The 14871-nt window shown below is 44.8% G+C and overlaps 1 protein-coding gene across 1 annotated transcript in view; it reads left to right on the top strand.

Annotated features, from left to right (window-relative positions):
• FAR2 (fatty acyl-CoA reductase 2) overlaps positions 1 to 14871 on the top strand; it is a 124181-nt gene that overhangs the window by 84148 nt on the left and 25162 nt on the right. Inside the window, exons 3-7 of the mRNA XM_048515348.1 lie at positions 2787 to 2917; positions 7070 to 7247; positions 8118 to 8162; positions 9490 to 9608; positions 12814 to 12881. Coding sequence (XP_048371305.1) covers positions 2787 to 2917; positions 7070 to 7247; positions 8118 to 8162; positions 9490 to 9608; positions 12814 to 12881 — 541 coding nt within the window. The remainder of the gene's footprint in view (positions 1 to 2786; positions 2918 to 7069; positions 7248 to 8117; positions 8163 to 9489; positions 9609 to 12813; positions 12882 to 14871) is intronic.

The following is a 14871-nucleotide window of genomic DNA, read 5'->3' on the forward strand; positions in this document are numbered from 1 at the left end:
TGAGAAGATTAAAAGCCATCAACGCTTGATTTCACTCAGCCAAATCTGGCTATCAGTCCCAAGCGATAATTCAGGAGCTCTTTTCGAGAAGTCCAATGTCGTCTTCCACTCTTGGCTGCAACACGCTCGTTGGCTTTGATAGAACCACTGAAGTAGGTCCTGCTTCCTTGTTTTCTGAGTTTCTTGCAGCACTTGCCAAACAGGTTTACTCAAAAAAGTAAAAGTCAACAGGACTAGCTTCTTAACAAGGCCAAAAAAGAGAATTTTTTTACTTTGGAAAGGAAACGCCGGAGCAAGTGATCGAGTATCGCTTGTCATGATTTTCATATTTTTTTAAAAGATGGTCAAAAAAAAAAAAGTAATTTATTTAAAATAAATACCAGCTGTCGCTTAAACTCCTACAGAACTCCCCAAAGGCAGCCCCCTACAGTCAGAAAATAAAACTACAGGTGGCTCAGCAAAGGGAAAGGAAAGAACGTGGGTTCTGCAGGTAACATGTTATTTCAGGAAAGCAAAAGAATTCAATGATAATGGGAGATTTGCCTTACCTTGATTTCTTTTGTTTGAGACAAATTCCACTGATCACAGAATGTCCAAGGAATTTTTACAGGTCTTGCTGACCCCTTCTCTTTAAGAAAGAGTGGAAGGGATTGGTTACCCTTGACACAATCCTAACCAGTAGAGGAATTTTGGTCCATTAAATGAAAGTAGAGGAACTTATGCAGGGCAAGTGGAAGCTACATTGCAAAATATAGGCAAACCCGGCAACCTTCAGGAGATCCTGGTTTTAATAAACAGAGAGAAATTCTAGGGGGGATTCTATAGCCAACTAATGTCAGTCCAAACTGGTGAAACTCCTACAAAGCTGAGTTGGACGAAAAGGTACAATTGCAGCTCAGGAGTAAAGATGAATGGGAAACATCTCAATAATAATCCAGAAAGTGTGGATGGCTAGAAGATTAAGTAGTGAATTGAAAATACAAAAAAAGGCATGTAGAAGTAATGCAAGACAAGTTAGGGAAAATAGGAGTGCCTATAGACTTGTAGGGGTTGGGTTCAGGAAAGCCAAACTTCAGAAGAAGAAAAATTAAATGCAAAAGGATCTCAATTGGTTGGGAATATGGGCTGAAATTGAGAGAATGTTAAATGCCTAATAAAAAGGTTGTGTTGTGTGTAAGAGAATGAAGCAAGGGAAAATGCATGTAAACAAAAAGAATGAGATGCACAGAATGTCTAGGATGGGAGGCTGTCTTCTTTGGTTGTAGGACATATATAAAAAGGATCTTAGGATTGCAACTGATTACAAAGCCAGGAACAGAACCAGCATAAAAAAGGCATTGGCATGCAAAATGGGAAACGTAATTTCAGGCCGCATTAATTGAAGCGTACCGTGTTTCCCTGAAAATAAGACAGGGTCTTATGTTAATTTTTACTGCAAAAGGTGCATTAGGGCTTATTTTCAGGAGATGTCTTACTTTTTTTTTTGCACCCCCAGAGGGGTGCAGTGTACAGGGGGGGCAGGGGCGTTCCAGTGGTGTAGGCAGAGGCATTTCTCCCGCGGCAGGCAGGGGAAGTGGCAGGGGCAATAGGTAAGGGGTTGTTCCAGGGGAATCTGTAACTAGAGCTTATTATTTTTGGAGTAGGGCTTATGATTTCAAGCATCCTTCAAAAATACTCAAAAATCATGCTAGGAGAAACTTATTTTCGGGGCAGGAGTCTTTATTTTCAGGGAAACACGAGTAGTATCCAGGAGGTTTTTATTTTATTTTTTTAGCAAGCAAGTCTATTTATTTTTTTTTTTAGCAAACAGAGCCTTTAGCAAAGCAAGCCTTTTAGCAAGCAAGCCTTTAGTAAAGCAGAGCCCTTCCGGGGGATGGGGCGGTATAAAAAAGTTTAAGCAATCAATCAATAAAATAAATATTGGCATAGACAACGAGTACAACAATAGTAAAAAAAAAACTGAGTTTAAAAAAAAAAAACCCATATACAGTACAGGAAATAAATGTTAAGAAGTGGAGGGAAATCTACTGGCATTCTTTAGTAATTTCCAGGAGAAAGTCTTGCTGCACTATCATACAGAGAGAAGGATCAGGATTGTCCAGCAAGTAGTGTAATCTAAATAAATTGGGGAGATCGAGGGTAAAATGTAAAAGGAGTAAAAGATTCACATGTTGGATCTGATTTCCTTTGAATCTGAAAACAGTGTAGTGATTGGTGGGGTATCCAGGAGTTTCCACTCATGTGCCTTGCTAGTCTGTGAACTCCATCACAATGGTGTCCTGTGTCCCCTTGACTGCCTTTTTTCCAACTGGAAATGTTGGAACCTGCAAAACTATGCAGAAGCGCTTGTAGTCTACTACTAAACTACACGCTTGTTCTTAGCCAAAAGGCTGAGAAACGATCCACCACTAAACTTGGAAACCTCCTCTAAGTGATGAGAGAAGCCTTCCAGTTCTGATCCAAAGTAGGCAGGTGTGCATTTCTGCCACAATGTTTTTTTTCCCCATTTCATGGACCCATTCCCTCATCCTCTTCTTGGACACAAGCACAGAAACCAGGAAGCACAAGTTATCGGGGTGTTTTTTCTCCAGACATGCATCCCTTGACTGTCGCAAGCGTTTCAGACCATCCTTGGTAGAGAGGAGGGAGCTGGATTGTGGATGGCGCGTTCAGCTTTGTACCACTTGGACCTTCTTCATGCAATTTCCACGTCTCCTTGCTCCAGGCGAAGCTCTGCTCCCTGAGCGTCATGGAGCACGCAATGCTCTTGGTGCTGAGCTCACCAGATGAAAGAACTTGGAGAAGGCTTCGTTCACCTTTCAACTGCCCATGGCGCAAACTGTAACCGGAGGCACATAGAGGAAGTCATCTACCCTCCTCCTGTGGAGCCCAAGAAACTGGTATTGAGCCTTGTGGAGTAAGTGGTAGAAACAGTCTTTCTTCCATTTTTTTTCCTTTGTGAGAAAACTGCAAGTAACTTTACAGTCACAAAATGTTTGGGTCAATTTAACACTCTGACTGAGGAAGAAAAGGCCCCTGCCGCACATACATAAGGCCAGAGGTGGGATCCAACCAGTTCACACCACTTCTCTAGAAGTGGTTACTAATTTTTTCTGAGTGCCGAGAAGGGGTTACTAAAGCAACCTCCCTGCCCGATAGGGACTGGAGGTGGGTGTGTGCGGCGGCGCCACTGTTTGAATCCCACCAACATCGGAACCTGTTATTAAAATTTTTGGATCCCACCACTGCATAAGGCCCCTTCCGCACATGCAGAATAATGCACTTTCAATCCACTTTCAATGCACTTTGCAGCTGAATTTCACTGTGCGGAATTGCAAAATCCACTTGCAAACAATTTTGACAATGGATTGAAAGTGCAGTATTCTGCATGTATGGAAGGGGCCTAAGTGGTGTCTTATCTTATTTTGATTATGTTTTCTGCCTTTTATTTAGACCAGTTTTGTAATGTCATTTGGCCACACACAATAAACTTTTACTACTGCTTACTACTACAGTTGGTCTCCAGACTACAGAGGTTAGTTACTCGGGAGAAAAGGGCAGCTTTAGAGACCAGATGGTATGGTATAGCATAGATTTTAAGTGAAATCTCATCCCAAATTTCCCCTTCCACAATCACTGTCCCCAAAACTTTATGCCAGTCCTCTTTTTCCAGCAGAGGTTAAGCTGTGGAGCAAAGTGGTTTGTTGGTCAGTCGGTCCTCTGGTGACCCTGTAGGGTTTTCGAGGCAAGAGACAGTTGGAAATGGTTTGCCACTGCCTGCCTCCACATCACAAACCTGCTGTTCCTTGGAGGTCTCCCATCCAAATACTAGCCAGGGCTAATGCCGCTTAGCTTCTAGGAATGGATCTAGATGATTCATGCTATGCCACTGGGGCTATCAGAGTGTTAATGGTGCATAAAATCATTTTGAGATTCAAATTGATTTGACTGCAATTAAGGCAAATCAATAAGGCGATTGTCACTGTATTGCAGCTTATTGAGCTGTTTTGACATGCTGCATTGCCTGGAAATAATGTATTCGGGGTACTGTAGTCAGTTGTAAAGGATATTATCAAGGGTTCAAAGCAGTGGTGGGATTCAGCCGGTTCGGACCACTTCGGCAGAACTGGTTGTTAAAATGGTGCTTGTAAACAGCCAGTTGTTAAATTATTTGAATCCTACCACTGGTTCAAAGGTATATTGTAAGATGCTCAGAAGTTTGGCTGACCATGCCCCCAAGATGATGGGTGTTTCTTGGCTGAATTCATGTGACATTGCAAACGTACATGAACGTTCTGCATTGTGGGAGTGGTCAGTAGCAGAAATATTCCCAGCCATCCACCGTTGTGATCTGAATTGAAAGATGAGTTAAATGGAGGGGCACCAGCGGAAGTAAAGCGAATTTGGATAGACACCGCTGCTATCGACGGCTGAACAGGCAAAAAAGCTTAACGTAGCTTGGCTTCTTACTGCTGAAGCTCCCCACTGCAATAATGGCATTCAATCGTTAGATTTATTTATTTAAAATATTTATAAGCCTGCCTTTCTCCTGAGCAGCTGCACAGTATCAGCAGAATGAAATTCTGTTTGCTTTGGGACTATTGATCTTACAGAAACCTAAGGGTCCAAAAAAAATGTAAACAGATGGAACGTGTGGGTTTTCCGGGTTGTAGTGGCAGAATAGTTCGAGTGATCCGGCATTTTTCTCCTGGACGTTTCAATTTCATCTAGGTGGCTGGCATCTTCAGAGGATCCTCTGAAGATGCCAGCCACAGATGCAGGTGAAACATCAAGAGAAAATGCTACTGGAACACAACCATGCAGCCCAGAAACCCCACATCACCCCAGTGATTCCGGCCATGAAAGCCTTCAACAATACAATATAAAAAAAATTTTGCTTAGAAGCTCTGATGGCTGATTTCTTTTAATAATCATGTGCAGTTCCAACTTGATGTTTTAAAGGTCAGGGAAGGGAGGCTCAGGAGCAGCATTTCCAGAATTGGAAGGATGCATCTCTTTCACGTCAGGAGAGTTTAGCTTTGCAAAATATTACAGTAGGAAACAGAGGAAGTTCTTTCCTCCAGTGTTATTGTGCCAGTCTCCAAAGTGGTTGTGTGCAACTACCTAGCTTATACGTGTGATAAGAAAAAAATGCATGAAATCCTCATCACAGGTATATATTTCTCCCTTCTGCTGTTTTATCCTGATGGCACACCTGTACGGATAGGTTGGGTGGAGAAAGAGTGTGTGGGAGAAGGGAATACACCTGGCCTGTGTATTCCTATTATTCGCTCAGTTCGGCACTGGGACTGCATGTTTACTGTTCAGGCCTGAGAAACAAAATTGCCTCAGTGACGTTTTACTCATGACAGAAAGGAACAGCTCTCCCATGCCAAACTGAGCTTGCATCCTCGGGCATCCTCTGCGGCGTTCCAGCGAAGGGCACGCTGAATCCTGCGCCGGTTGATCTGGGCGGCCTGAGCTGCTCTTTTTTACCTCAGCTTGCCCTCCAAAGCTGATTGTCCTGAACGTGAGATTAAGCCAAACCTTGTCAGAGCCAGAGGATTACCTGTTTTCCTCATCTGGGTCTGGAGGCAACTGGACGTTTGGCTTTTGATTTGAAGAGATTAATGTTTGAGAAACCTTCGAGATGAGAATTAACAATGTGGCGGGGGGAGGAATGCAGAATTTTAAAAAGGAATTCTCACTCTGAGGTAACTGAGTACAGGTTAATGCCTCCACCATAAATGCAAATGGAATAAATAGTATTGTGAAATGAATAGTGTGTGAGTGTTGTGATTTAATGGCCCATTACGGACGGGGGCTTCGTCTTGCTTTCCATGGGGAAAGCTGCGAGCAGGAGCAGGAAGCGCAGGGCAACTTCCTTGCATGTTGGTACGAGGAAGTTTGCCGCATGCCACTTCTGCTCCCTGTGTGCAGCAACTACCTTGTATGTCAGTACAAGGACATTGGCGCCCCGGGGTTCAGTTGCCAGCGCGCTGTGTGGAACCTCCTGCGTAATCGGCCAGTTTATTTGTAGAAGAGTCTGCAACTTCTTAAACAATCAGTTGCCCCCTTTTTTCCCCCTGCTCTGGCCTTTTGCTGAACCACAAACTGAGATGAGGACGCTCGGCAGGTTATTTTTTGTATCTGCTTTTATATCTGCTTTTATAGGGCTGACTTTTGTATCTTCTTTTATAGGGCTGGGGTGTGGGAGTTGTATTTGGGAGGTGAGGGGACAGAACTCTGGCATGTTGAATAGGTCTGCAGCTGTACTATGTCAAGTAAACGGGAAAGACACTGCCTCTCTACAGATTCTCTCTGCAGAACAGAGATTCAAGTCTCACCATGTCTCAATTTGCCCTCTTCATTTAACCACTAAGGAAACTATTTGATCTTTTTTCCAGAATAGGCAGACAGGTTGCTGTGTAGTCGCCTCTGTCCAAATGCACAAGGAATTTGGCATTCCAGAACATCTTAGGATGAGGATAACTGAAAGATAGCCTTCTCCCCCTTCAAACCTGCCTGTCAGACGAGATCATCCTCAGAGATCTTTTTTTCTGAGCGCCTCTGCCTTCAGAAGTCAAATGGGTGACTGCAGGAGAAAGGACCTATTTTCCAGTGCTCACCCTCTCCAATTTTGGAACTGATGAAATACTTCCTGGGCACCATCTGAGTCATCTTTTAGGTGCCAGGTGGGGTCCGTCCTGTTTGTGTGATCATTTCTCGCATCTGGCTTGTGACTTCACCCCAAGCTGGTGTGTGGTTTTCAGAGCCGCTCTGACTGATGACCAAATCTGACGTTTTGTTGATTGGATTATGTTTAACCTCACCCCCCCCCCCCCAAAAAAAAATGTGGGTCATCACTGATGACCGCAGGGGCAGAATTGTGGCAGCCGCATTCTAACTAACAGAAATTGAAGTGGGCACAAGAAAAGGTCTCTGCAAGGGAGAATGCCAGAACGTTACTCGTTTTGACTCTGAAGCCTGTTTCTCCAGCCGGCTGCTTTCCTTTCCCCTTCGCCGCTGAATGTTTCACAGGGAGTATATTGTTTTTGAATCCTACTAGGTGGATGGACGAGTCCCTCGTTGACGAGATCACACCCAAGCTGATTGGGGATTGGCCCAATACTTACACATTCACCAAAGCCTTGACCGAGTACCTGGTTCAGCAAGAGAAGGGCGGCTTAAATGTTGCCATCGTCCGGCCATCCATCGTGGGAGCGAGTTGGCAAGAACCGTTTCCCGTAAGCACGGCCACTCCTTCATTCCTGCCACGTGCCCCGCAGACCCATCCACAGTTGTCATTTTAGCTCCTGACAGGAAGCCGTCGGGTTAGAAATCCAAAGAGGAATGCACTTTTTCGTGCTGCTTGGAGCGGGCAGAATCAGAGGGATTTTAAACCATGGTTTGTTGGGTTTCATGGTTAGTTTTGATTGAGAGCGAACAGGTACGTCAGGCAAGTATCTCCTGGGATACGTGAAGAGTTGGTGGGCTGCTTCATACATTATGCTTTGAAGTTCTGCAAGGTGGGAGAAGGAAGCCCTTCCTCAATACGGGGCTTTTTTTCTTACCAGAACTTTGCAGTCAATAGTTAAGCCTCCAACAACGTGAGCTGATTGACTAGTCTTTATAGCAAGTTTCAAATAAGCTTATATTTCAGGACCTTCTTGGAGTGAGATGTTCAAACATTTATATATCTACTGTAATCCCCTCCCAACTGGGTGTTGGGTTTTTTCCCAGGCTACGTGGTCATGGTCTGGTAGTTTTTGCTCATAATGTTTTGCTCGCATCGATGGCTGGCATTTATGACTGCCAACCATAGATGTGGGCAAAATGTTAGAAAACGACCAGATCACTGCTATATACCCCAAAAAAGCCAACAACAGCCGGTCGATTCTGGCCATGAAAGCCTTTGATAATATATCTGTGATGATTGAGGCTGGGATCAAGCTTGGGAGAGCCACACTTATCTCACCCCAATGATGGGTTCTTTTCCATCCAATGACTCCAGGCCAGCTGAGTGTGACTTTCGCCATTCGTGGGCTGACTTGCATACCATCTCAACCCAATGAAAGCCAACATTTGTTTTCCTTTTTCTCTCCCTTCCCACCCAGGGCTGGATCGACAACTTCAATGGAACAAGTGGTTTTCTTATTGCGGTATGTATAGCAACAGTGAGGGTTGCTGGATCTATATCTAATCTGCAGCTGCTGCCTCAGCAGGGGGCAAGCAGGTAGATGTGCATCGTGCACCACGGGCCACTCAGTAGCCACACATTTTCCTAGGTCTGAAGTATCTTGCCTTCATCGCATCCGGTCGAGGACCACAACTAGCCATTTCCATACATGGGTCATCAACTGTATATAACCTTTCCTGGAGCTGTAACAGTTGCTCAAAGAAGAGGAAGAGAAGATTTATACCCCACCTTCCTCTCCTGTAAGGAGACTCAAGGTGGCTTACAAGCTCCTTTCCCTTCCTCTCCCCACAACAGACACCTTGTGAGGCAGGTGGGTCTGAGAGAGTTCCCAAGAACTGTGACTAGGCCAAGGTCACCCAGTAGGAATGTAGGAGTCTGGAAACACATCTGGTTCACCAAATGAGCCTCTGCCACTCAGGTGGAGGAGTGGGGAATCAAACCCGGTTCTCCAGATTAGAATCCACCTGGTCTTAACCACTACACCATGCTGGCTCTCCTGAAGGGGTTAAGAGCAGGTGTACTCTAATCTGGACGAACCAGGTTTGATTCCCGGCTCTGCCGACCGAGCTATGGAGGCTTATCTGGGGAATTCAGATTAGCTTGCGCACTCCCAACACACGCCAGCTGGGTGACCTTGGGCTAGTCACAGTTCTTCGGAGCTCTTTCAGCCCCACCCACCTCACAGGGTGTTTGTTGTGTGTGGGGGAAGGGAAAGGAGTTTGTAAGCCCCTTTGCGTCTCCTTACAGGAGAGAAAGGGGGATATAAATCCAACTCTTCTTCTCTTATTACTTATGGCAACCCCATAAGCCCATGGTGGCGAACCTTTGGCACTCCAGATGTTACGGACTACAATTCCCATCAGCCCCTGCCAGCTTGGCCAATTGTAGGGGCTGATGGGAATTGTAGTCCATAACATCTGGAGTGCCAAAGATTCGCCACCACTGCCATAAGCATTTCAAGGCAAGAGACTTACAGAGATGTCTTTTCACTGTCTGCCTCTGTGTCATTTCCTTGGAGGTCTCCCATCTAAATACTTACCAGGGCTGACCCTGCTTAGCTTCTGTGACCCAATGAGATCGGGTTAGCCTGGGCCACTCAGGTCAGGGCATATGTACATTTACTGTCGTTTTAAACGAGCAACAGAATAGCCACTTAGTCTTTACCAAATGGTAAAAATAGTTCTTGGTTTTTTGTTCAGTTTGTGTCATGATTCAATTGCATGCTCATTGGACCGACGGCATTCTGTCCCAGAAAGCGCTAACTAACCTTTTCTCCATCCCCCCTGCAGGCTGGAAAGGGCATTATACGGACGGTGAAATGCAATCTAGAGGCAGTTGCTGACATCATTCCCGTTGATGTGGCTATTAATCTCATCCTTGCTGCCGGGTGGTACACTGCAGTTCACAAGTAAGTTGGTGTTCTGGCCTTTGTGTGTATATTATTGAGCGATGGTGTTTTTCCTCCGTACCAACATTCATTTTGAAACCCGAAGCCACAATCAGAAGAAAAAGTTCTCACGCCACTTTGAAGCAAGGTTTCCCGGAGATAGCTTCTCTCATTTTTATCAAAAAAGATGTCTCTTCCAAGTTTGATGTTCAGTGGCAATCAATTCCAACCCCTGTGTTTCTGTGCTGAGTCTTACTCCTGCTCTAGAGGAGGAAAAACCACTTCAGTAACTCATGCAAATATGTAACAGACTACTCAGAAGGAAAGCTGTTCGTTTGCTTGTTTAGAAAATGTCTACATTATTGTTCAGAAAACCTTCTCAAGACGGCTTGCGAAATATGAAAAACCATAAAACAGCATAATAGTGATTGAAATTAATAAACTATTAACATACAGCATTAAAAAGCCAGCAAGAACATAAAAACAACACAAAACATCAAGCAACTTAAAATGACTCTCTGAAAGCAGACTTTTAAAAAAGTAACCCGTGATTTGAAACTCTTGAGTAAAACAATCTATTTTGGCCTGTTGCCTGAAAGAGAGCAGGATGGGTGCCAAGTATGACACAAGTTTTAATGATAGTTTTAATGTTGGATGCCAAATGACTCATAGAACGCTGTAATTTTATGTATTTTAATGATGTTGATATCTTAATGTTATTGTTATTGTTATATTGTTTTGTAATATTTGTTGTTCACCGCCCAGAGCCCTTAGGGGATGGGGTGGTTTATAAATGCAATAATTAATTAATTATGCTCTTGCCCTAATTAATTAATTAATTAATTAATTAGGGCAAGAGCATTCCACAGGCCAGGGGCCACCACTGAGGAAGCCCTGTCATCACCTGCACAGAAAGCTAGTCTCGTGAGGAGAGTCTTATCTGGTGGACTGGCCAGCATAGCAGTGAGTGGGTTTTCAGGTAACCTAGACCCAAGCCGTTTAAAAGGTAAAGGCACTTTGAATTGAAATTCTCTAGGCAAACCCTTGAGACTGCTTGGGGGGTTTAAGTGAGCAGGCCGGCATTGATGCCTTGCCAGGGGTCAGCTCGTCTAAACCATCAGCAGATGGCAGATTGTGGGCATTGCCCCCTGTGCATCTATTGTAACTGCACAGGTCTATGCTATGCTGCAGAGGCTCGGCTTCGACTGCCTGGTGGCACGCGCCCAGGTGGTGACTGCCTGGTGGCACGCGCCTGGGGATGACAAAATACCTTGAACCTGTCCCAGTTTTGAATTAGTGTAAACAGCATGATGCAGTGGTTAAGGTATTGGACTAAGGCCTCGGAAACCCACTTTTAAATTCCCACTCGCGCCAGGGAAACTTGCTGGATGGCGTTGGGCCAGTCACATACTCTCCGCCCTGACCCCGGCTGGTATTGGGATGGGAAACATCCAAGGAATATCAGGTGCATGACATGGAGGAGGCAGGCAATGGCAAACCACCTCTGAAAGTCTCTTGCCTTAAAAGCCCTACAGGATCACCATACGTCAGCTGTGTCCTGGCAGCAAAAGAAAGGGGGTTGCAAAGCTGGATAAAATCGCTTAAATAAATCATTGGCCAATGTTAGAGTTCTGCTTGAGTCACTGGTCTGGGCTAGCATCTTTCCAAGAAGGCAAGCTCCATATTATAGACTATACTTTCAGGGGTCATATAATGATTCATTAGTGCTCACCTCTGAAAATGGGTTTTTATTATTATCATTGTCATTGTTATTGTTGTTGTTGTTGTTGTTGTTGTTGTTGTTGTTATTATTATTATTATTATTATTATTATTATTTATTTGACTTATTAGACCGCCCTACCACCGAAGGGCTCAGGCCGGTTCACAGGCAACCAAACACAATACATTGCAGCTAAAACAATCGAATAATCCCAATAAAAACAATAAAAACAGTAGCAGCAGTAACCTTTCCATAATTAATTAATTAGGTGGATGACATTCAGTACTAAACCCCGGGAAGGGACTAGCAGATTTTCAGATAAGCCGCTGACACATAGGGCAACAGAGGGGGCGGACTCAGCGGCCAGCCTCACCAAAAGCCCGGTGAAACAGCTCGGTTTTATAGGCCCTGTGGAACTCCCCAAGGTCCTGCAGGGCCCTAACAGCTGGAAGAAGAACATTTCACTAGGCAGGGGCCAGGGCCGTAAAGGCCCTGGCCCGGGTGGAGGCTAGCCGCATCATAGAGAGACAAGGGACCACCAGTAAATTTGCCTCTGCCGAATTTATTTGTAGTTTAAAGACTGATTTTGATGAGACCACGGAGGATCCATAAACGTTTTCCAAACATTTTTTGTTGGCAGGTAGAAACCTTAAATTCAGAACAGAATCACAGTATGGAAGAGGGAACAGAAAAGGTGCCAGCCCATCCAGCATTCACACTCATTCTCCCAGTGTCCTGAAACCGTCATTTTCTCCACTGGGCAGATTATCTGTATGTGTCACCTAACTAGTCAAACAGCAGCTCTGAGCAGAGGGGTATGTGTTTGAGGCTAGGGAGAGAGGACAGGGTAAAGAGGACCATCTTCGCATGTAGCAGTCATGAATTGGAGGGGGCATTCATGCCATTTGACTTTTGGGGATGTAAAAGTGAATGGTGCCTCTAATCTTCAGAATTCACCATGGTGTAGTGCAGGGTATAGTACAGATTATGGCCCGTACAGGGTGTAGTGCAGAATGGCCAGCCAACTGGCCATGCTGGCAGGGGCTGATGGGAATTGTAGTTCATGAGCATCTGGAGAGCCGCAGGTTGCAGACCCCTGGTGTAGTGGTTAAGAGCAGGTGGATTGTAATCTGGAGAACCAGGTTTGATTCCCCACTCCACCTGAGTGGCAGAGGCTTGTCTGGTGAACCAGATGTGTTTCCGCACTCCTACATTCCTGCTGTGTGACCTTGGGGTAGTCACAGTCCTCTCTGAACTCTCTCAGCCCCACCTGCCTCACAAGGTATCTGTTGTGGGGAGAGGAAGGGAAAGGAGCTTGTAAGTCCCCTCGAGTCTCCTTACAGGAGAGAGAGGTGGGGTATAAATCCAAACTCTTCTTCTTCATCATCGTCCAGACAAGAAACGGGTATTGAAAGTTTAGAACAGCTCTTATAATCAAAACAGCACTGAGTTTGGTTTCCTGTACTGAAAACATTCTTGGTTTCCTTCTCTGCTTGTTTTTCCAGACCAAAATCAATGTTGATATACAACTGCACGACGGGCGGCATCAACCCTTTCTGCTGGGGAGAGATGGGTAAGTGTTTGCGGCCTGGAGGTTTTAAGAGCTGCTACCACACACAGCAAACTCCCCTGCTCCGATGCCAAAAGCTCGTCCGCTCTGGTCGTGGTTCAACACTCCTGGTAGCCCTCTGTGGGACAAACAGCCATACTACATGCACAAGGCATCTTCCTTCTTGATGTAGGATTAATGCAGCATGCACAAAATGGAGGTTGGCGGTCAGCACTGTTGATATTCCATGCTTCAACTGCAGCTGCTGCAGTGCAGGAAGTAGATAGAATCAGCAAGGGAAGAGGTGTTTAAAGACCTGTATTACAACTTGTCCTTCCAACGGGGTGCCAGGTGGGAGTCTGACTGCACAGTCTTGGGCAGAGTAGGTTTAGACTGGAGTAATTCTGCTTAGGAGAGCCTTCAAGTCCCTTTAATGTATCATTCTTCTCATGGCTGGCCCTTTTGAGTGGAACAACATTCCAGTGAATTAGGCCAATCCATGCCAGGGAAAAGCCTAATTTTAGAGAGCTCCTCAGATTTGGTTAGAGTATATTCATTATTTACATACATGGCATATGTCCAACTCTATTCCAGAACTCTTCAGTATCTGACAAAAAAAATTGTGGTTCCCAAAGATATAAGATTTCTAGCCTCTGTAGAGTTCTTACAAGTGCATCTAAAATGTACTCCACAGAGGAGGCAAATGTGTTTGCAATATGTGTGTGTAAGTGTATGTGTCACATGACTCACATAGCCAGCAACCAGGATCTGCCGTGGTTTCCTCTTGAGGAACACTTGAACAAGGTGGCAGTTTGCGGCCACAAACTGTGAAACAGCTCAGATGTATCTCAAGTCAGAAAGATGTCAAGGGAAATCATGGACAGTTAATAAGAAATGCAAGAGGTATACCTAAAGATTAGAAAGAAAGAAACATATATACTCAAACAAATGTTTGGTACTTCCCAAACGTTTCCTGAAATGTAGATTCCCAGAAATAGAAATGTTTCTTACTGATTTAAGCTTTGAATTGCAAAAATGCTGAAATGTTGGAATTTGCCATGAGGTGGAGGGATTTTTTGTTGTTTTCTGCCTACACATTCTTTGGTCTGTGGATGTAGTTCTCTTCATAACATTTTAACTGGGTGGCATATTTCTCAGATTCCTTTCTAACTGACTGTGCAGCGCAAATGTGGAACAGGCATACTGGAAATAGCTTTGATGTCAAACAGCACAATCCAAACCTTTCTTGTTTTGCTACTGGGAAACAAAATGATGTTATACATAGAAAAGGCAAAGCAGTAAACACAACACTGCCTTCAGTTGTGGATAGACAATAGTTTAAGGGAGCTGAAAGGGGCTGGACAGGTATTTTGCTTCCTGAGGCACACATTCCTTTGTCCTACTGCCACCTTAGATGGAAAGGTCAGCAGGTTTTGGAAATAAAATCCTGAAAGCCCTGTTTACCGGAAGCAAAAGTGACCCATTGTGAGTAGAACAACTTCCACTTCTCTGAAGAAACTATTGGTCCTCTCCAGTCTTCTTATGTGCTGTAAGTAACCATTCAATCTTCACAGCCCAACAATTAGGTTCTGAGTTTGGGCAAAAATATCTCTACCACACTGCAGAACTATAGTAAAGAAACAGGCCAAGCCTGACATTCCTCTTGGGTTAGGCATCTGAAGGGCCGGGCCAACATCTTTCCATTCAGTTGCTAAAGACGAAGATCACTTTAAAAGTTCTTTGAGGCCGTTTCTGCACAGCCAAAATATTCCGGGGTGAGCAAGAGAAATATCCCTGTGCAGCTGAGAATTCTGCACGGTTCCCGGTTCTAACCCAGGCCTGCCCCGGTGCATGCTCAGAGAAGCTTCCGAAGTAAATACAGAAGTCCTGTGCTTGTGCAGAGCACACTGGAGCATTTCCTTCTGGCCCTAACTCTGCTCCTGGGAAGAAGCAGGGAGTCATGTGGAAGAAGAAACAGGGATCGATTAGACTAGGTATGTAAGACCCTGGTTCA

This window comes from Sphaerodactylus townsendi, linkage group LG14 (genome assembly GCF_021028975.2).
Source record: "Sphaerodactylus townsendi isolate TG3544 linkage group LG14, MPM_Stown_v2.3, whole genome shotgun sequence".
NCBI lineage: Eukaryota > Metazoa > Chordata > Lepidosauria > Squamata > Sphaerodactylidae > Sphaerodactylus > Sphaerodactylus townsendi.